This window comes from Sus scrofa, chromosome 2 (genome assembly GCF_054392235.1).
Source record: "Sus scrofa isolate SSC_HxYL_T2T_F1_AM1 chromosome 2, Sscrofa_HxYL_maternal_Yorkshire_Landrace_v2.0, whole genome shotgun sequence".
NCBI classification, from domain to species: domain Eukaryota; kingdom Metazoa; phylum Chordata; class Mammalia; order Artiodactyla; family Suidae; genus Sus; species Sus scrofa.
In genome coordinates, this window is record NC_139384.1 from 48347765 (window position 1) to 48370695 (window position 22931).

Genomic DNA, 22931 nt, shown 5'->3' on the forward strand with positions numbered 1-22931 from the left:
TGTGCCATCCTCAGAGACAGCCTCTGAGTCCCCAGTGTCTGCATACAGAAGACACTCAATAAATGTTACCAAGAGAATGAACAGATAAAAATGGCTGAAGAAAGGTGTCATGGAGAGATTCCACAGAAGAGGCTGGTCAGGGACTCTGGAAAAGGACATGGTGAGACTTAATGCTCTGATCACAATTCCGGACTTTATGTAGAAGGTGATGGAGAGTTTGTTAGGTAGATGGTATGACTAAGCTGCATAAGAGGACAGCAATTCTCATACTAGAATGAGGCAGGATCAGAGGGCAGGGGTGAGCAGTAGGAGGTTCCTGCAATAATGAGGCAAGAAGGGTCTGTGGATAAGGCAGTGAATGTAAAGCAAGGGAGAGAAGGAAGAAACAGATCTGGCAACTAATGATGTTAGGGATGAGGGAGAAGCTGCAGTTGAACTTGACCCAGTGGCGCCCATCTGAGATGGTAGAATGCAGTATTAAGGTCACAGGCTCCGGAGCCCAGATGCTTCTGCTTAAATCCCAGCTCTGTCACTTACTCCATGACCTTGAGTAAGTTAGTTAACCTCTCTATGGAGTTCCCCTTGTGGCTCGGTGGAAACGAATCAGACTAGTATACACCAAGAGGCAGGTTCAATCCCTGGCCTCATTCAGTAGGTTAAGGATCCGGCATTGCCGCGAGCTGTAGTATAGGTTGCAGATGTTGCTCAGATCTGGTGTTGCTGTGGCTGTGGTGTGGGCTGGCAAGTGTAGCTCTGATTCAACCCCTAGCCTGGAAGCCTCCATATGCTGCAGGAACAGCCCTAAAAAGACAAAGACAAAAACAAACAAACAAACAAAAAATACCTCTCTGTGCTTTAGCATCCTCTTTAGTATCTATTTCATAGGGTTTCTCTAAGGATTAAACAAGTATTTATAAAGTAGCTAGAGCAGGGTTTGGCTACAAGGCATTATTACTGCCTATAATCAATCATTGATTCATAAGGTCAATTTCCCAAATGGTTCACTGAGTGACTGTCTCCTCTGGAGTAAGGCAACCCACATCTCAGACCACCCCCAGGGAGTTACAAGTGGGTATCATAAATCTAGAAATAAATATATATTATATAGAAAGAGAGGCTCACTTCAAGGGACAGAACTTTTATCAGTTCCCTTTGCTGGGTCTGAAAACATCTATCCTATTCACAGAGGCTCTTTTTCTTTTAATCAGTCATCACTTTGCTGTAACAGTTTTGCAGCCCTGTAGCATGCCAGGGAAACTTTAAGTGCCGGGTCATTCATTTGTAAGGAGAAGGCTACAAGGAGGGCTGCCTGGAAAACCTGTAATTTAGAAATGTTCAAATCTTTGCATTCAAGTGGAAAGCAGAAATGGTGTCAGGTTTGTGCTCAAAGGAAAGTCATAATTGCTGTGTGCTTCCCTTTCCTGTCCTCCCGGGCCAAGGAACAAAACCAGTGGAGTGGGCTTCAGAGCTGTTTTCTACAGACATTCAGCAGACTCTGCAGCTTACACACTGGGGTACCTTCTCCCAGGAAAATTACCTAAACATGGCAACACAAATGCCCATTTTTGCAGGTAAGAGCTCTGCAACAAAGTTAGTACCTGCTTGCTCACTTTTCCTGAATTTGCTGCCAGACTTAAGCATACTTAGGAACTTTTTAACAACCATCCTTCCAGCATATCAGTCCACAGTTTAAGACCCAGCAGTGGCTCCCTTTTTCCTCCGGAGTCAAGTTCAACCTCTTCATTTTCACATTGGAGAAACTCCATGATTTAGCAATGGATTTTGCCCCCCAAAGACCTTCTAACCTCACCAAGTCTGTCTGGTGACTCTCCCAGGGCTGCCCTATTTATTCTCACCTTCAAGTTCTCACTTCAGTTTTCACTTTCCACTCCCTTCACCTGGAGTAAACTCTGCCCGTCTGTCGACTTATACAAATCCTACTACTGACTTAAAGATATAACTAACATTTATAAATTCTGGTGCTCCCATTATTACATTAGTCATTTATTTACTTTCTGACTAACCATGTTTAATTTGTCCCCAGTTCATGTCTGTCTTGGATTTGCTAAATTTGGCACACATTATTTTATTTTTATTTTTTTGCTTTTTAGGGCCAGACCCACGGCATGTGGAAGTTCCCAGGCTAGGGTCTGAACTGGAGCTGCAGCTGCTGGCCTACACCATAGCCACAGCAGCATGGGATCCGAGCCACGTCTGTGACCTACACAACAGTTCACAGCAATGTCAGATCCTTAACCCACTAAGCAAGGCCAGGGATCGAACCCTCATCCTCATGGTTCCTAGTCAGGTTCGTTAACCACTGAGCCATGAAGGGAATTCCTGGCACACATATTTTAATTTACACCACAACTAAACTTCATGAAAGTGTCTTAAAAGTTAGGATCCTTGTGTATACTCTTAGCCTTCGCAGTGCTGGTCTACTCTGAGCACACAGTAGGTACTCGTGGAATACTGGTCGGCTGGTTGGTTTCCCCAATATCACCTTCCACATGAAAAAGAAGGAAATTTCCTCAGCCAGATAAAGGGTGTTTCTCAAATTGATTCAAGTCATCAATTTGAAATCCATACTTCTTTTTAGACTTAAAAGTGAGCTACAATAGTATTCCCATTAAAACCAGGAAGAAGCTTGGATGCTACTATTTAATATTGTACTAGAGGTGATAGATAATAAACTAAAACAGGAAAAAGAAGCAAAAGTATATTTATTCATTATTTCCAAAAGAATGAAAAAATAAGAGAACTATCAAGAGAGTTCAGCAGTGTCTAAGCTCAAACTCGAGGTTCAAGAATCAATAGGTTTCCTAAATGCAAGCAATCAATGATTAGAAAGTTTAAAAGGAAAAAAAGAGCCCATTCACAAAAGCAATAAAATTATAAAATACCTGTGAGGAAAAAAAGCTGCACAAGAATGTGCAATCTCAACGAAGAAAAATTACATTACTTTCCTGAAGACGACAAAAGATGTGACCAGGAGATATTCTATATTTCTTTCTTTTTCTTTTTCTTTTTTTTTTTTTTTGTCTTTTTGGGGCCACCCCTGCAGCACATGGAGGTTCCCAGACTAGGGGTCCAATCGGAGCTGTAGCTGCCAGCCTACACCACAGCCACAGCAATGCAAGATTCAAGCCATGTCTGCAACCTACACCACAGCTCATGGCAACGCCAGATCCTTAACCCATGGAGCGAGGCCAGGGATCGAACCTGCATCCTCATGGATGCTAGTTGGGTTCGTTAACTGCTGAGTCATAATGGGAACTCCAGATATTCTATATTTCTAACTGGAAAAATGTACTGTAGGGATGCTACAATTTGAAAACATAAGGGTTTGTAACACCATCCAAAATCCTAATATAAGTTTTTCATTGAACACAGCAAACTTTTTCTGTGATTTGTCTGGAAATATGAATCTGCCTGAATGACCGTAAACATTTGGAACCAGAAGATTAATGAGCGGTGACTTGCTATCAAAACATAAAAGAAAATTATGCTATAAAATGGTATGGGTTTTGTGCAGGAATAGATAAAAAGATTCACAGAAAAGAACATATCTATATAAAAATTTTATTTGATAAAGTAGCATTTCATACAACTGGGAAAAGGACAAGCTCTTTGATAAATGGATGTGGAACAACTAGCCATTTTGATAAAAACAGGTAGATTTTGATTTCCCATCTGTTCTGGACAGCTTTGGTCTGCCCCTCCAGCTCCCTCCTCCATCTTTCCATCTTTGAGGGAAAGGAGAGCCTGGGTGGACTCAATGGGCTTCGCTGTCCTCATGGTTGGAGTCAAGGTCAAAAGGGTGAACTGACAGGGAATCAAGGTGGGGTCACTGAGGGGTCACCTCAGGCTAGTAGCTTCCCTTAACTAAAGGTCTCAGTTCTGGGAGATGGTGGTCTTCTCTTCCCTGTCCTCTGTACCCTCCCAGTGCCCCTTCAGGCAGGGATGTTAAAGGCTTCTCTCATTGTTATTTTGGTAACACGTTGTTGTTGCTGTTGTTTTTCCACTTTTTGGGGCCACACTCATGGCATATGGAGGTTCCCAGGCTAGGGGTCGAATCAGGATCCAAGCCACGTCTGTGACCTATACCACAGCTCACAGCAACACTGGATCCTTAACCCACTGAGCAAGACCAGGGATAGAACCTACAACCTAGTTGGATTCGTTTCCTAATTTTTTTTTTTTTTTTGGCTGTACCATTGTAAATAATCCCCTAATTAAACTGACCCTTTGGCACCTCATATTGAGCATACCATCTATTTTCTGTTGAGGCTTATTGATACCATATTGTTCAAAAAATTAAATTCCAGGAAGATTAAAGGCCTAAATTTGTTTTTAAATCTATAAGAATATTAACGATATGGAAATATATTTATAACCTTGGGTTGAGGAAGTTTATTTTTAGATAAGATACAAATGAAAATTCATAAGAGAAAGTATGGATATGTTTGATTAAAATCAAAATTTCAAATTCTGGATGATTAGATACTCATAAGCAAGTTAAAAGAAAGGTAGAAAGAAGTACTTGAAATTTATAATAAAGTATTACTATCTGCACTATGTAAGGATGAACTTTAAACATAAAATATATCAAGTATATAAACATATATTTACATATGTTTATAAAATACATAATATAAGTGTATTTTATACATATAATATACAATATAAATATATTTTACATATAAATATATGGAAATATATAAACATCAATTTTTAAAAAGAAATATTATTAGAAAAATGCACAAGAATATGAATGGGCCATTTATAAAAGGAAACTGAAATGGAATATATATTTGAGAAAAAATTTTTTTTTTTTTTTTTTGTCTTTTTAGGGCCTCACCCACAGCATATGGAGGTTCCCAAGCTAGGGGGCAAATCGGAGCTATAGCTGCTGGCCTACACCACAGCCATAGCAACGCTGGATACTTAACACACTGAGCGAGGCCAGGGATCAAACCAGCAACCTCATGGTTCCTAGTCAGATTCATTTCCACTGCACCACAATGGGAACTCCATATATTTTAGAAGATTCTTAATATTACCAGTAATCAGGAAAATATAAATTACCACGAGATACCGTTATTAACTATCAGATTGGCAGAACTTTAAAGAATGATAAACATCAAGAATTGTTGAGCAAGTAAGGAAACAGGCTCTCTTGTTCACAGTCAGGGAGAGTGTTTAGGTTGGCAAGGTTTTTGGAGGAGGATCTGGCAGTGTCTATTAAAATTATAAATGTGCATCCTTTATGATCCCACTTCTTGGCAGTTATCAGGGATAAAAACTTGCATATTTGCTCAAAGAGGCATGTATAAAGATGTTTATCATAGCATTACTTATAATAGCAAAAAAGTGGAAACAATCTAAATGTCCACCAACTGTGGAATAACTAAGCCATTAGCATAGTAGATTCAATGCAATGTTTTTAAAGAACGATAGATCCATATGTTCTGACTGGAAATATCTCTTAATACATTTTATTTAGGGAAAACTAAGTCAAGTCAGTACATCATGTAGACCATGAAACCATTTGTGTAAAGTGTACTTATATGTTTACTTATATACATATAAACGCACAGATAAAAGTCTAATGAATAGACACCAAATGAATATGCATTGCTACTTTTGGATAGAAGACTCTGAGGTTTATGGGAAGAAATGTCAGGGATTTTTCACTTTTTCTATATTTTGTGTTTTACTATTTTCTCTATTTTTGAAATTTCATAATAGGAACATATTTACATTTTACCTATAAAATGATTTCCTTAGTGGATAGTTGTAGTTTATATTTAATTCCTTCAGAAAACGACAAAAGAAAGGAAGAACATGGAGCTTTAGAGTTAAATCGATATGACATCAAGAAACTTGCCTAATTCACTGGGACCTGTCTTCTCTTGCATAAAAGAGGAAAGTTTGCCGTGAAGATTAAATCAGATAAAGCCAGCTAGATGTGCAGCTGTGTTCCTGGATGATAGAAAATACTGGTTGATTCTTTCTCTTCCATTTAGCCTGTGAGAACCTTGAGGGGCAAGATCTTAACCTCGGTTGCCTATATATCCTGGACTCCTGGGCAAATAGCAGCTCAGTTACATTTGCTGAAAGAATGAGTGACTGAACAAGCCACATTTGCTCATTGTTAATGGTTAAACATATGTTCACATATGTTCATTGTTAATAGGTAAACAAGAGCTGCCTTTCTGGCTTCCACCAGCAAGATCAAATGCTTCTGGTTTGTGGGAACAATAAATCAAAGAAAACCAGAGATCTATGCCAGAGGGATAAGGGTTTTTAGAGCAGGAAGACACATCACGGAGATCTGATGCAGGAGAGCTCCAGGCTCTGCAGAGTGATAGGGCTGCCATAGACAGGCGTGTGGGTACTGGAAAGCCAAACTGAGAACTCAGTCTCCAGGCTGAGAAACTGAATATACCAATGGACTGTGGCCAGGTTGTATATGACAATAACAACAGAACTCTGATCCCCAACCTCTGCAGTAAATGGCCTGGGAAGCCAAATCATAATCTCTGTAGCCATCATCCCAGGATGGTTAGGACCTGGTCAAGGAGGCCAGCTCTTTAATTCTTGCCCCCACTGTCTCCTCTGTTCCCAAATCAGGACCAATCAGAGAAAGTCAAATATGCTCTCCAAACCAATCACAGTAGATGTTCCATTTCTAGTTAGCCCACTTTCGTTTTTCCCGGGGCCAACAACCTCCAATCAGAATGTACCTGCAATCCTCCCCCTTTTTCCCCCGCTATAAAGCTTTCCTACTCCTCTGCCTGTCTTTAAGTCTCTGCCAAATATTAGTGATGGCAGTTGACATCCTTGCTATATAGCAAGCTCTGAATAAAGAGCATGTTTTAGTGATCTTCATTTATTTCTACAAGGTCTTCTCCCACATTGCAATGAGATACTACTTCCATGTTATATATTGGAATTTTTATATAAGGTCTCATTTTTTAAAATTCTATTTTTTTTAAAGTAACACCAGAAGCCAAACTTCTCATGGAATCTGAGGAAGGATGCTCAGCTTGCATTAAACTAAGAAAAAAAAAATGATGTCCAGATTGATGGCAGCAAAGAGAAGCCAGGCAAAGACAAGGCTGAGTCTGGACAATGGACAGAGGCTTCCAGAGATCTCTACAGGCTTTTTTTCCCTGTAAGTTAAACCCAGCTGGGTCCAGAAGCTGCAGGACTGGAGAACGTAGGTGGAGTTTCTCCTTATCAGCCTCTCCTCAGGGCAGAGAGGTAGTTAACCACAGCTATAGGTCTGTTGAAATGTCCACCTGCCAGAGATTCAGACAAATGAATGAAATACATAAACAAAATCTTCAGGGATTTAAAGAAGTGGAAGGTGGTTGGGAAGTTTCCTAGACCTTACCTCTAGGAAAAACAGCTTCTTGGATGCTGGCATCGGTTCTGCCTATCTACCCATGTATGTCTGCTTGTCTAAAATCCTAAAATTCCTAGCATCAGTTCATATAGCCTTTAAATGTGTTAAAATAGATACATTTTTTCAAACTGCTGAATGTTAATAGATGTCTCAGCAAAAAGAAAAAAAAAGGCGCTTTGAAGTCAGGTTTGGGAAATGCTGGGTGAAACCAAGTTAAACAGATTTCATTTTGGCAGGACTTTGCAAAGTCTTCAATATGCTAATATATGTTGTGAATCTGCAAGAAAGGGATACAGTATACAGCATTTGCCAAACTTATTTAACCACAGAAACTGATTTCCTACCCACCTATTTACATCTTCCTTAACATCATTCTAGGACATACAACTTTGGAAACACAGTTTTGAGACAATGCTACCTTTCAGAGGAAAACCACTAGCTGGCTCATACCCCTTATCATCTGTTGTAACTCACCAAAAAAGAAGATCAAAAGGCCTTATAGTAATTGGTAAAAGAGGGCAATTTTGATGGAAGGAGGAGGAAGATAGGATTCTAAAAAGCAGAGCCTGTGGTCAAGAGTCTCAGGTCAGCCTAGCACAGTTTAAGGATACTGGGTTTCAAATTCAAGATGCAGGAAGCCAAAAATTATCCTCATTTGGGTCATCATTTTTTTAACCAGCTATAGGATCATTATCTAGGAAAATAGTGACCAGCCGATGAAAGGAAATAGAGATTCAGGTGATAAATCCTTTTTTATATCCCATTACCAAAGAGGGGCCATAGTCCCATTTTAGACTCGCCATAACTGAAGGCAGAGAGATGATACAACTTGTCTGATGCCCAAGGAAAGCCACGTCCTTTTGCAAGCACACCAGAGACTTCAAAAGACCACAGGGAAGGAGAGCGTAGTGTTAGCACGTTCACTTACTTTAGAATCACACAGCCTGTTCCTGCAGGTGGCGCTATCCAGAACACCTGGATCCGCGTCCTCCTCCGTGGGGTGCTTTCCGTGACCGCAACTGGACAATTACTCATAAACTGTGTTTCTTCTTCATCTATGATCTACGGAAAACCAGCGGAAAATGAACACATTAAAATGCAATGCCACTTTGGGAAGTTTCCGTGTCGACACTTTCTTAATTTTATTTTTAAATCTGTCATTTTGTCTTAGTGGCTCTATATCCCCAGACACCAGAGGCGTGCCTGGCATTGAGTCCCACGCAAAGCTTGTGGAATTAACATAAGGGCAAGTGTTTGGCCCACCTTCTCTGCTCTCTGGAACCAGGATCTCATGTCAGCACTTTGAGGAAGAGGCCACTAGGTGATGATCTTGCTCATGTCAGGACAACCTGTGTCCCACTTCAGGGCAGGAGGAGGATGGGGAGGGATAATCCAAAGCAAACACTATATATCTAGATGTTGGGATTCAATTTTTTCACTCGAATTTAGAATGTTAAAAGAAAATCTCCCTTTGAAGGAAGCATACCAAAGTACATAAAATCACTTAGCTTTATAGTACTCTTTATTAGTCCTTTCTAATTTGTGCCTTATTTTGGTGTTTGTTTTCCCAGGTTAACCCAAGTTTCCCTATGACACTGCAGGAAAGCTTAGCCATTCCCATTCCTGTTTTCAGCATTTCCCCTGTTTGCTTCTGGGTCTGGTGCCGGGACTTGCCTATCCCTCTTGTAGAACCACAGACTCTTAGACCTAAAAGAACCTTTGGGCGGAAATCATCTCCATCCAATGGTCTTAAGTGCCAGCTCTGACTGACTGGTAGTAGCTGTGTCATGAGTAGTGTTAATAATACTAATAGATGACACTTATTGAGTGTTTAGTATAGGCTCGGTACTTAGCTAAGTGCTTGGTCTGTATTACTCACTTGATTTTCAAATAAAATTTAATGAAATCATTATACTCATATTGCATTTATTTTAGACTATGATGGAAGTTAATACAAAAAGGGAATGTGTATGTATATGCGATATATATATATATGACTGGGACACTTTGCTGTACAGAAGAAACTGACACAACATTGTAAATCAACTCTACTTTGATAAAAATTTTTTTAAATTAAAAAATAAATATAAAAAATAAAATAAAATAAAAATAGGTCTCCACAGACTGATGAAAACTAATCATCAGATTGCAAAGTTAAGCCTAGTCACTTAAAAGCATCAGGCCCCTCTGCCATCCTGGCCCTTGCTACATCTGGCTCTGTGTGTGGCTGTGGGAGGCGGGGAATCAGGTGGGTTGGACTTGAGGTCCTCCTGTGGCCAGCCATTTGGAATGCCTTAAGAATTGTCAACACCTTCCCCCTCCTGGCTCTCCTCAACTATTCCATCCTACCTTAAAAAAAAGAGTATATATGAATGAGGATCCACTCTGTGTATCCATCTAAGCAGGCAGACACAGAATTACTTTTTTAAAAACACTTATCTTGGGAAAAATTCTTCAAAAAAATGCTAATATATGCACCTAAACAGAATTTCAAAATACAAGAGGCAAAACTGATAGAAATGCAAGGATAAATAGACAAATCCACAATTACACTCAGCTCACAATTCCTCTCTCACCAATTGATAAAGCAGGTAAATAGGAAATCAGTGAGGACAGAATGAACCTGAACAACACTGATGGACATTTATAGAACGTTCCACTCAACAACAATAGAAAATACAAGGTTTTCAATTGCATGTGGAACATTCACCAAGTTAGCTTATTATATTTGGGGCCATAAGAGAAATCTTAATACATTTAGAAGACTGGAATCATATAAAGAACATTTTCTCAGGAGTTCCTGTTGTGGCTCAGCGGTAATGAGACCAACTAGTATCCAAGAGGATGTAGGTTTGATCCTTGGCTTTGCTCAGTGGGTTAAGGATCCAGCATTGCCATGAGCTGTGGTGTGGGTCACAGATGTGTTTCGGTCCCATGTTGCTGTGGCTGTGGTGTAGGCTGGCAGCTGTAGCTCTGATACCTCCTAGTCAGGGAACTTCCATATGCCATAGGTGTGGGCCTAAAAAGGGGGGAAAAAAAAAGAGAGAGAGATTTTTCTCTCTACAACAAAATCAATTCAGAAATCAAGCAGAAAGATATCTGGGAAATCTCCATACAATGGACTACTACTCAAGAATAAAAAGAAATGAGCCACTCACGCAATGCATTCCAACAGATGACTCAAGAGTGCTACGCGAAGTGAAAAACGCCAGTCAAAAGTCTATATGTTGGATGTTTTCATTTATACGACCTTCTAGAACTGGCAAAACTATAATGACAAGCACAACAGTAGCTGGGATGCAGGAAGCTGATTAACTGCAAAGGTGGATGAGGGAACATTCTAGAGCGATGGAAATACCCTATAGTTTTAATTGTGGTAGTGGCTACACAAAGCTACATGCTTGTCAAACTCATTGAACTTTACACTTAAAATAGCTTAAAAATCACGCAAAAATCCCGTTTTCAGTTTCTCTTTTTGCCTAAGAGAGAAAGTAAAAAATTAAGTCACATCATATAGTTTCATCACTGGACAAGGCAAAGGCAATGTTTCATTTATATTCTTTATACTTCTCTCATTTCCCTCCTCTATCCAGCACTCACTCCTAAGCTTTTAATATATACCCTTCTGACTATATGTATAATATATATACATATACATGATTTTCTTGAAGTTACCTAGAATTATTTTGTATAATGTTTATTTTATATAAAATATATAATGTATTAATGTTTCTTTGCACTTAATGTTATGATTTTTGAGCTATGTCAGTGTTACTCTATGTGAATGTAATTCACTCCTGAATGATGCCTAGTACTCCACTGCATGCATAGACCACATCTTACTCATCCATCCTCCCAGTGAGAGGCACTTAGCTGACTTCCAGCTCTTTGCCCCCACAAAAACTACTGTAATGCAAATTCTCATGCCGCTCTGCTTGGGATTCTACATCACAGTTTCTCAGCAATATAAACCACGTCATAGGATTGATTGGTTGTTGGGTTGCGGGTTTCATCATATCAATTTCACTAAGTACTGCCAGGTTGTTCTGTGGAATGGCAGTCTCTACTTTTATTCCATAAGCTATATACAAGTGTTCCCATTTCCCCAAATCCTCGTACCTGTGATAACTAGACTTTCTAATTGTTTCTAATCCAGTGGATATAAAGTAGTATCTTGTTTTCATTTAATACCAGCAAATTTGAACTTCTCTTCATAAATTTATCAGGTTTCTCTTGTGAACTGCCTACTCAGAATCTTTACTGGGGGGTTTTTCTTTTTTTGTGGGACTTTCTAGACATGATTGCTCATCATTTTTAAATATCTTTCTGTCATCCATATGTTCATCTTATCTTTGGAATTCTTTAATAATGTTCATTTAGTCAAATTTATCAATTTCTCTTCTTTGGTTTGTGTTTTATTCTTGCCTAAAAAACTGAGATTACAAAGATACTCGCTAATATTTTCTTCCATTAGCTTTATAATTTTATTTTCACTTTCAGTTCTTCAATTCATTAAGATTTTATTTTTAAATATGATGGAGTAGGGATCCAACTCCATTTTCTCCATACTGGGAGCTAATTTTTTAAGTAGTAAACAATTTTTTAGAGCAGTTTTAGCTTCACAGCAAAACTAAGCATGAGTACAGGGAGTTCCCACATACTCTCTGTTCCCACACATGCACAACCCTCCCCATTATCAACATCAGGTATCAGAGCAGTACATTTGTTATAACTGATAAAACTATGTAAACCTATGTTGACACATCATCACCCAAAGTCCATAATTAACAATAGGGTTCACTCTTGGTATTAAATATTCTATGAGTTCTGACATATATAATAATATTATGTATCTACAGTAGTAGTATTGTATTGAACAGTTTCACTGCTTTAAAAATTTTCTACGTTGCCTATTTATACCTCCTTCCTCTCAAACCTCTGGCAGTCATTTATTTTTTGTTGTAACTGCTCATTAGTTCCAGGAGGTTTTTAGACAATTCTTTAAGATTTTCCTATGTAGACAATAATGTCATCTGAAAGAAAAAAAAAAGTCAGCTTTATTTCTTCTTTTTCAATCTATATACCTTTTCATTTCCTTTTCTTGTCTTGTTGCATTAGTTAGGACATCCAGTATTATTTCGAAAAGCAGTGGTGAGATGAGACATTCTTGCCTCATTCTTGATCTTTGCAGCAAAGATTCAAGTTTCTTACCAGTAATTATGATGTGAGGTGTAGGTTTTTTGTATGTTCTCTATTTATCTCTATTCATTGTTTGCTGAGGTTTTTATCATGAATGGGTGTTGAATTTTGTCAAATGCTTTTTCTGCATCTATTAATATGATCATGTGATTTTTCTTCTTTCACCTGTTTGATGTGATAGATTACATTAATTGATGTTCAAATGTCGAACTGGCCTTGAATGACTGGGATACATTCCACTTGGTTATAGCATCTATTCTCTTCATACATTGTTGAATTTGACTTATTGATATTTTATTAAGGAATTTTGCATCTATGTTCATGAGAGGTATGGGTTTGCAGCTTTCCTTTTTGGAAATATCTTTGTCTGCTTTTGGTATTAGGGTGATGCTGGCCTCATAGAATGAGTTAGGGAGTTGAGAATTGGTATACTTTCTTCCTTAAATGTTTGGTAGAGTTCACTAGTGAATCCATTTGGGTCTGGTGCTTTCTGTTTTGGAAGGATTTTAATTATTGATTCAATTTCTTTTTAGATACAGTCCTATTCATATTGTCTATTCCTTATTGTGTGAGATTTGGCAGATTACATCTATCAAGGAATTGGTCCATTTCATCTAGGTTATCAAATTTGTGAGCATAGAGTTGTTCCTAATACTCCTTTATTATTTCTTTAGTATCCTTGGGACCTGTAGTGATGTCCCATCTTTCATATCTAATATTAGTAATTTGTGTCTTCTTTTTCTTAGTTACCCTGGCTAAGGGCTTATCAATCTTACTGATCTTTTCAAAAAACCAGTTTAGTTTTATTGATTGAAAGGAAGAGAAATCAATACAGAAAATCAATAAAACTAAACTGGTTTTTTTGAAAAGATCAAATTGATACATTGAATTTTCATTTTCATTTAGTTCCAAGTATTTTAGAATTTCTTTTGAAATTCCTTCTTTGACCCATGTGTTGCTTAGAAATGTCTTGTTTAACCTCCAAATATTTGGGGATTTTCCAGCTATCTTTCTGTTATTAATTGTTAGTTTAATTCCATTGTGTTTGAGGGCAGATATTATATGATTTCTATCCTTTTAAAATTTTTAAGGTGTGTTTTATGACCCAAAATGTGATCTGTCTTGTTGAATACTGCATGTGAGCCTGAGAAGAATGTGTAATCCGTTGTTGTTGAATGAAATAGTCTATAGACGTCAATTAGATCCAATTGATTGATGGTGCTGTTGAGTTGAACTATGTCCTTACTGATTTTCTGCCTGCTAAATCTGTCCATTTCTGATGGAGGGATATTTAAGTCTACAACTATGACAGTGGATTCATCTATTTCTCCTTGTAGTTCTATCAGTTTTCAGCTCACATATTTTGACACTGTCATTAGGCACATACATATCAAGGATTATTACATCTTCTTGGAGCACTGACCCCTTTATCATTATGTAATGCCCCTCTTTATTCCTGAAACTTTCTTCGCTCTAAATTCTGCTCTGTCTGAAATTAATATAGCTATTCCTGCTTTCTTTCAATTGGTGTTAGCATTATATATCTTTCTCATCATTATTTTAATCTATATGTGTCTCTATATTTAAAGTGAGTTTCTTGTAAACAACATATAAGGGTCTTGTTTTTCACTGACAATAGGTCTTTTAATTGATATGTTTAGACCACTGATGTTTAAGGTGACTATTGATATAAGCAGATTAATATTTACCATATTTGTTGCTGTTTTCTATCTGTTGCCCTGTTCTTTGCTCCTATTTCTGCCTTCCACATTTTTTTTTCTGTCTTTTTTGGTTCTAATTGAGACTTTTATATGATCCTATTTTTTTCCCTTTCTTAGAATATCAATTACACTTTTTTTTTTTTTTTTTTGCTTTTTTAAATGGTTGTCTGGAGTTTTCACTATACATTTACAACTAATCCAAGTCTACTTTTGAATAACACTATACTGTCTCAAAGATGTTCCTAATTTCTTCCTTCTATCCCTTATATCATTGCTGTCAATCATTTCACTTATACATAAACATATATAACCTAATAATACATTGTTATTATTATTTTGAATAAGCCATTATCTGTTAGATGAGTTAAGGATAAGAAAAATAAAAATTTATTTCTTCTTTAATGTTCTTCCTTTCGTTATGAAGATCTGAATTTCTGACCCAAATTTCTGACCCATATTATTTTTATTCTCTCTAAAGAGTTTTTTAAACAGTTCTTGCAAGACAGGTCTACTGGCGACAAATTCAATTTTTGTTTGAAGGACTCTCTATATTTCTTTCACTTTTGAAGAATAATTTCGCAGGGTATTGAGTTCAAAGTTGGTGTTTTTTTCTCTCATCACATTAAATATTTCATTCTACTCTCTTCTTGTTTGCATTGTTTCTGAGAGGCTGGATATAATTCTTATCTTTGTTCTTCTATAGGTAAGGTGTTCTTTTTTCCTCTGGCTTCTTTCAGGATTTTTTTTCTTTATCTTTAATTTTCTGCAGTATAAAAATGATATGCATAGATATAGATTTTTTGGCATTTATCTTTCTTGGTGTTCTCTGAGCTTCCTGGATCTGGAGTTTGGTGTGTAATATTAATTTGAGGAAATTTTCAGTCAGTATTGTCACAAATACTTCTTCTGTTACTTTCTCCCTTTCTTCTCTTGGTATTCCCATTATGTATATATTATACCTTTTACAGTTGTCCCATAGTCCCTGCATATTCTGTGCTTTTGTATTTTTTTTTTGTTTGTTTGTTTTTTTTAAGGCTGCACCTGTGGCTTATGGAAGGCCCTAGGATGGGGTTGAATCCCTGGTGCAACTGTCAGCCTTTGCCATAGCCATAGCAACACCAGATCTGACTACATCTGTGACCTACACAGCAGCTTTCAGCAATACTGGATCCTTAACCCACTGAGAAAGGCTAGGGATCAAACCCACATTCTCATGGATGTTAGTCTGGTTCTTAACCTGCTGAGCCACAACAGGAACTTCTGTTCTGGGTTTTTTTTTTTTTCAGTTTTTTTTTTCTTTTCTTTTCAGTTTTACAAGTTTTTGTTGACATATCCTCAAGCTCAGAGATTCCTCAGCTGTATCCAGTTTATTACTACGCCCTTTGAAGCATTCTTCATTTCTGCTACAAGGTTTTTGATCTCTAGCATTTCTTTTTGGTTTTTCCTTAGTATTTCCATCTTGCAACCTACATTGTCTATTGTTTTTGCATGATGTCTGCTTTATGCATTAGTGCCCTTAGCATATTAATCATTATTATTTTAAATTCCTGGTCTAATAATTCCAGCATCCCTGCCATGCCTGGTTCTGATGCTTTCCCCATCTCTTCAAATGTGTTTTTTGCCTTTTAATTTTTTGTTGCAAGGAAGGCATGATGTGCTGGGTAGAAGGACCTGAGGTAAATAGGTCTTTTGTAACATGCAGACGTACCTCACTTTATTGTAATTCACAGGCAAAAAGAATGTATACATGTATGTGTAACTGGGTCACCATGTTGTACAGTAAAAAAAAAAATTGTATTGGGGAAATAACAATAAAAAAAGAAAGAAAGAAATTAAAAGTTTGTGGCCACCCTGCATTATCAGAGGATAGTTAACATTTTTAAAGAGTAAAGTGTTTTGTTTTGTTTTTTTTTTTTTTGTCTCTGTAGGGCCACACCCATGGCATAGGGGTCTAATCAGAGCTGCAGTTGCCGGCCTACTACGCCACAGCCATGCCAGATCTGAGCTGCGACTGTGACCTACACCACAGCTCATGGCAATGCTGGATCCTTAACCCACTGAGTGAAGCCAGGGATCGAACCTGTGTCCTCATTGGACACTTGCTGGGTTCATTATGGCTGAGTCACGATGGGAACTCCTTAAATAGTAAAGAATTTTTTAATTAAGGTATGTACTGGTTTTTTAGACATTATGCTACTTCACACAATAGAGTACAGAATAAACATAACTTTCATAGGCCCTGGTAAAACAAAAATTTCATGTGACCAAATTTATTGCAATCTTTGCTTTACTCAGTGGTCTGGAACTGAAGCAACAATATCTCCAAAGTATGCATTGGTAAGGTGTCAGGGAGAGGAAGTGTTGCATAGGACCCTTATATCTTGTGATTAGGCCTTATGGTTAGGTCTTGGCCTTTTGGCGACTTGAAACCCTGGACTGAGAATTTCACATGTGCTTCTCAGTTTTTCCCTACCCTTTAGGTGGGACTGGGTGGCTGGAGGGTATTTCCCTTTCCCCAGATAGGTTAGGCTATGATAAAAGTTCAGCAGGTTAGGCTCTGATAAAATAGTTCCTCCTGAGGGCAGGCCTCATTAAGAAGAATAAAATGCTCTGGTGTATTTAAAAATCATTCCCTTTCTCCTCCCCTTGTCAGAAGCACAAAGGGATTTCTCTCTGATATTCACCATGAGGACCTGGTAGAGCTTCTGGAGGTGAAACTCACAAAAGTTTCCCCCTCCCCACCAATGGCTGGGGGCCTCTGGGGTTTTTAGCTCTCAGAGTTGCCCACACTGAGCCTCCAGAAAATCCGTCAGTAATGGTTTAGACTTTCCTACTCTGCTCTAGTAAGCTGTGATTCTCTGCATCTTACTGTCTGCCTCTCCAATTTGGGGGGTAGTAATTTGCTCTATGACCTCACTTCTCTGATGGATCTCAAGAGAACTCTTGATTTTTCAGTTTGCTCAGCATTTTACTTGTTAGGATAGAGTGGTAATTTCTAAACTTCTTAAAAGTGAGCCTAGAAGCTGGAAGTCCATGCTGTGAGCTACTTTTAAGACCATTTAATCTATCTTTCCCACATCTGGTGATGCCAACTTTGTCAGATAAATTTTACTGTCCAAACAAAAATGAAAAAAAAGTTATTAATAATTATTCTGAGACAATAGGCAAAACTGAGACTTTCACAGGTGAATGGGGCATTTATTCAACTAAATCCTATACTAGGTTCCCAAACACTTGTGTTGTTATTGAAACTTCCATTCTGGTATCTCCACCACCACCATAGCACTATAATATATTTTAATATCCATAAGTTCAAGTCCTCATTTATTGCTCTTCTTTATCAACATTGTGTTATCTCTTTGTGGATCTTCATTTTTTCATATGGGATATGCATGCTCTAAAAACTCCCTTGCTAGGTTGAAGAAGAAGGAATACTCCCAAAGACATTCTATGAGGCCACCATCACCCTCATTCCAAAACCAGACAGAGATACCACCAAAAAAGAAAACTATCGCCCAATATCATTGATGAATATAGATGCAAAAATTCTCAACAAAATCTTAGCCAACCGAATCCAACAACATATCAAAAAAATTATACACCATGACCAGGTTGGGATCATCCCAGGTTCACAAGGATGGTTCAACATACGCAAATCCATCAGCATCATACACCACATTAACAAAAAAAAGGTCAAAAATCATATGATCATCTCAATAGACGCAGAAAAAGCATTTGACAAAGTTCAACATCCATTCATGATCAAGACCCTCGCCAAAGTGGGTATAGAGGGAACATTCCTGAATATAATCAAAGCCATTTATGATAAACCCACAGCAAATATAATACTCAATGGGGAAAAACTGAAAGCCTTCTCACTCAAATCTGGAACAAGACAGGGATGCCCACTCTCACCACTGCTCTTCAACATCGTTTTGGAAGTCCTAGCCACAGCAATTAGACAAACAAAAGAAATAAAAGGCATCCACATAGGAAGAGAAGAGATCAAACTTTCACTGTATGCAGATGATATGATACTATACCTAGAAAACCCTAAGGACTCAACCCCAAAACTCCTTGAACTGATTAATAAATTCAGCAAAGTGGCAGGATATAAGATTAACATTCAGAAGTCAGTTGCATTTCTGTATACCAGCAATGAAACATTAGAAAAGGAATACAAAAAAATGATAACTTTTAAAATTGTACCTCACAAAATCAAATACCTCGGGAATACACCTGACCAAAGAGGTAAAGGACCTATATGCCGAGAACTATAAAACCTTAATCAAAGAAATCAAAGAAGATGTAAAGAAATGGAAAGATATTCCATGTTCCTGGATTGGAAAAATCAATATTGTGAAAATGGCCATCCTACCCAAAGCAATCTACAGATTCAATGCAATCCCTATCAAATTACCCATGACATTTTTCACAGAACTAGAACAAACAATCCAAACATTTATATGGAACCACAAAAGACCCAGAATCGCCAAAGCAATCCTGAGAAACAAAAACCAAGCAGGAGGCATAACTCTCCCAGACTTCAAGAATACTACAAAGCCACAGTCATCAAAACAGTGTGGTACTGGTATCAAAACAGACAGACAGACCAATGGAACAGAATAGAGAATCCGGAAATAAACCCTGACACCTATGGTCAATTAATCTTTGACAAGGGAGGCAGGAACATCAAATGGGAAAAGGAAAGTCTATTCAGCAAGCATTGCTGGGAAACCTGGACAGCTGTATGCAAAGCAATGAAACTAGAACACACCCTCACACCATGCACAAAAATAAACTCAAAATGGCTGAAAGACTTAAATATACGACAGGACACCATCAAACTCCTAGAAGAAAACATAGGCAAAACACTCTCTGACATCAACATCATGAATATTTTCTCAGGTCAGTCTCCCAAAGCAATAGAAATTAGAGCAAAAATAAACCCATGGGACCTCATCAAACTGAAAAGCTTTTGCACAGCAAAGGAAACCAAAAAGAAAACAAAAAGACAACTTACAGAATGGGAGAAAATAGTTTCAAATGATGCAACTGACAAGGGCTTAATCTCTAGAATATACAAGCAACTTATACAACTCAACAGCAAAAAAACCAATCAATCAATGGAAAAATGGGCAAAAGACCTGAATAGACATTTCTCCAAGGAAGATATACAGATGGCCAACAAACACATGAAAAAATGCTCAACATCGCTGATTATAAGAGAAATGCAAATCAAAACTACCATGAGATACCACCTCACACCAGTCAGAATGGCCATCATTAATAAATCCACAAATAACAAGTGCTGGAGGGGCTGTGGAGAAAAGGGAACCCTCCTGCACTGCTGGTGGGAATGTAAACTGGTACAGCCACTATGGAGAACAGTTTGGAGATACCTTAGAAATCTACACATAGAACTTCCATATGACCCTGCAATCCCACTCTTGGGCATCTATCCGGACAAAGCTCTACTTAAAAGAGACACATGCACCCGCATGTTCATTGCAGCCCTATTCACAATAGCCAGGACATGGAAACAATCCAAATGTCCATCGACAGAGGATTGGATTCGGAAGATGTGGTATATATACACGATGGAATACTACTCAGCCATAAAAAAGAATGACATCATGCCATTTGCAGCAACATGGATGGAACTAGAGAATCTCATACTGAGTGAAATGAGCCAGAAAGACAAAGACAAATACCATATGATATCACTTATAACTGTAATCTAATATCCAGCACAAATGAACATCTCCTCAGAAAAGAAAATCGTGGACTTGGAGAAGAGACTTGTGGTTGCCTGATGGGAGGGGGAGGGAGTGGGAGGGATCAGGAGCTTGGGCTTATCAGACACAACCTAGAATAGATATACAAGGAGATCCCGCTGAATAGCATTGAGAACTATGTCTAGATACTCATGTCGCAACAGAAGAAAGGGTGGGGGAAAAAACTGTAACTGCAATGTATACATCTAAGGATGACCTGACCCCCTTGCTGTACAGTGGGAAAATAAAAAAAAAACAAAAACAAAAACAAAAACCCCCTTGCTTCTCAGTCATTTCATCCTCCTGATGTGACAAAAATCCCAGCCTCTCACATATGCAGCTCAGTGTTGCTGGACAAAGTCATGTGATGAGACAATTGTCTCCTATATTAATTGACCCCTGGCCTCAACAACCCTGCCGTGGTTCAGTGCCATATGTATCTGGAAAACCATTACCTTTCCACTGTCAACAACCATGATTTAAAAATCTCCAGTCTCTCCAAACTCCCAACCTTTAATCTCTCATCTTTCACTCTTATTGTATTACCTTGTCTTTTACTTCACAGAAGAAAACCAGAAGTCATCAGATATAAACTTCTTCATTTTCCCATTTGTATCCACCCTCTCCTCCTTCATTCCTGTTATAACAGAAGAGTCTTCTCTTTTATCTCTGCTGGGTTCACATCCCTCTTCCTGACTCTAACAACTACCTCTTTTCTCTCCTCCAGATTCTCCAAACTTCAACTTTGGTCCCAAATGAATCATTCCCATTGCTCTTGAAAGCACATCTGAGTCTATCCTGTTTAAAAATTAGGAGGTCTTCATTTAACTCTTCATACCTCTCCAGTTATGGTGTTATCTCTCCTTTCTCTGTAACAATCAAACAACTTAAATGAGCTGGCTATACTAACTGTCTTCATTTCACCTCCTACTCATTTTCAACCCCATCCCTTGTGTTTTAGGGGTGCATCACATTATTACACTGGTTCTAGCTAAGGCCATCAGGGCTTCTGCAGTGCTTAATCTAATAGATACTATGTAGCCCTTCTTCTTGAAGTGCTCTCCTCCAAAGGCTTCTTTGTTCCCTTCTGCCCTCTCCCCACCTCAACTTTCCTGTCCACTTTCACTACATTCTTTGGCTGCTCAACCTCCTCTACTGGCCTTTAAATTTGTAACTGCTCAAAGCTCAGTCCTAAGCCCTCTCCTGTTTTGACTTTATTCCCTCTCTGTAGGTTATCTCGTTCAACTTACAGCTTTAATTGCTACCTATGTGTGGAGGATTCACAAGTTTATGCTTCCAGACTTGGCCATTTCTCTGAGCTCTAGGCATGTATCTCCAAACTTCTGTCTTTTACTTGCATTCACTCTTGGATGAAACATGCCTCAAATCCACCTCATCAACAATGAACTTATCTTCTCTCTAACCTGGTCCTACTCTTACTGTTCAAGTCAGAAATGCTGGGAGTCATCCTTGGTTATTCCCTCTATTTGCTCTTCATGTCCAAATGCCGTCCATGTAATCTTCCAAATGTCTCTTGAATTCCTACTACCATCCCTAGTATCCCTACTACTGTTGTAGACTAAGCTACACAATTTTTAATCTGAGCTAATACAAAATCATCCGAACTGGCCTTTGTATACCTTTTCTTGTCTTCCAAACCAGAGTGATCTCTATACTGCAAACAAGAACGGTCTTCTAAAAACACACATATAATCTCCTTCCCTAGAACAACTCAATAGCTTTTCATTGTTTCCAGAATCAGGACTGAAATCCCTAAGAGAGTTGAGTCCCTGCTTTCCTACCTCTCTACCCTCATACTCTTCCATCTCCCTCCTTGCTTTCTGCACTTGGCTACTTTGGTCTTGCGTATTCTCCAGCCAAAGCCCAGTTGATTGCTATTTCCTTCTTCTTTCCCTTCTTTCTTCCTCCTTCCTTCCTTCCTTTTCTTCATCTCAGCTCACTCCTCCTCATTGAAAAGCTTTCCTTGTCCTATTTCACCATGGCAGTTTCCTCCTGTATGTGTTCTCATATATCCATCCCTCTCCCTTCAGACACTTTAGTTCTCTTTTAATTTTATAAGCATTTGTTTGAGTCCTTGATTAACATCTATTTCTCTAATAATCTACAAGCCACATGAAGGTGGCTCTATATCTCTTGCTTTTTTCCCCTTTGTTTCCTAGGCACTTAGCACAGTGCCTGATGCATAAGAACCAGGAACTGAAGAATTAGGTGTACTGCCTCCTCCCTTTGGTTGTGAGATTGCTGGCTCTATATCCTGGCTGCAATATATGCCTTTACCTCCTATTTAGACAACTCCCTGGTCTTCCCTCTGACTCTGGATTCTGTTTTCTATATAACTATTAATAGCTTTGATAATAATATTAGCTTGCATTTTTGAGCAACTTTTTTTTCTTTTTAGGGCCATACCTGTAGCATATGGAATTTTCCAGGCTAGGGGTCAAATTGGAGCTAGTTGCTGGCCTATACCACAGCCACAGCAACATCAGATCCACAGTTCACAGCAATGCCAGATCCTTAACCCACTGAGTGAGGCCAGGGATCGAACCCAAAACCTCATGGTCACTAGTGGGATTTGTTTCCACTGTGCCACAATGGGAACTCCCTTGAGCAACTTTCTATCGGCCAAAGTCTTAATATATATTACTTCCATTTCCTTCCAACAGCTAAGCATTATGAAACCTGTACTTAAGGAAACCTCTGTGATGCAGATGAGTTATATTACCTGTTCATATCCCACAGTGGTGGAGCTGGAGTTTGACCTACTACTGTAACGCTTGTTGTGCTCTTTCCTCTATACCG

General features: G+C 38.4%; 1 protein-coding gene across 1 annotated transcript in view; it reads right to left on the minus strand.

Moving 5' to 3' along the window:
• Nucleotides 1–22931, minus strand: part of SPON1 (spondin 1) — a 334437-nt gene that overhangs the window by 223538 nt on the left and 87968 nt on the right. The window contains exon 3 of the mRNA XM_003122966.7: nt 8343–8476. Coding sequence (XP_003123014.4) covers nt 8343–8476 — 134 coding nt within the window. The remainder of the gene's footprint in view (nt 1–8342; nt 8477–22931) is intronic.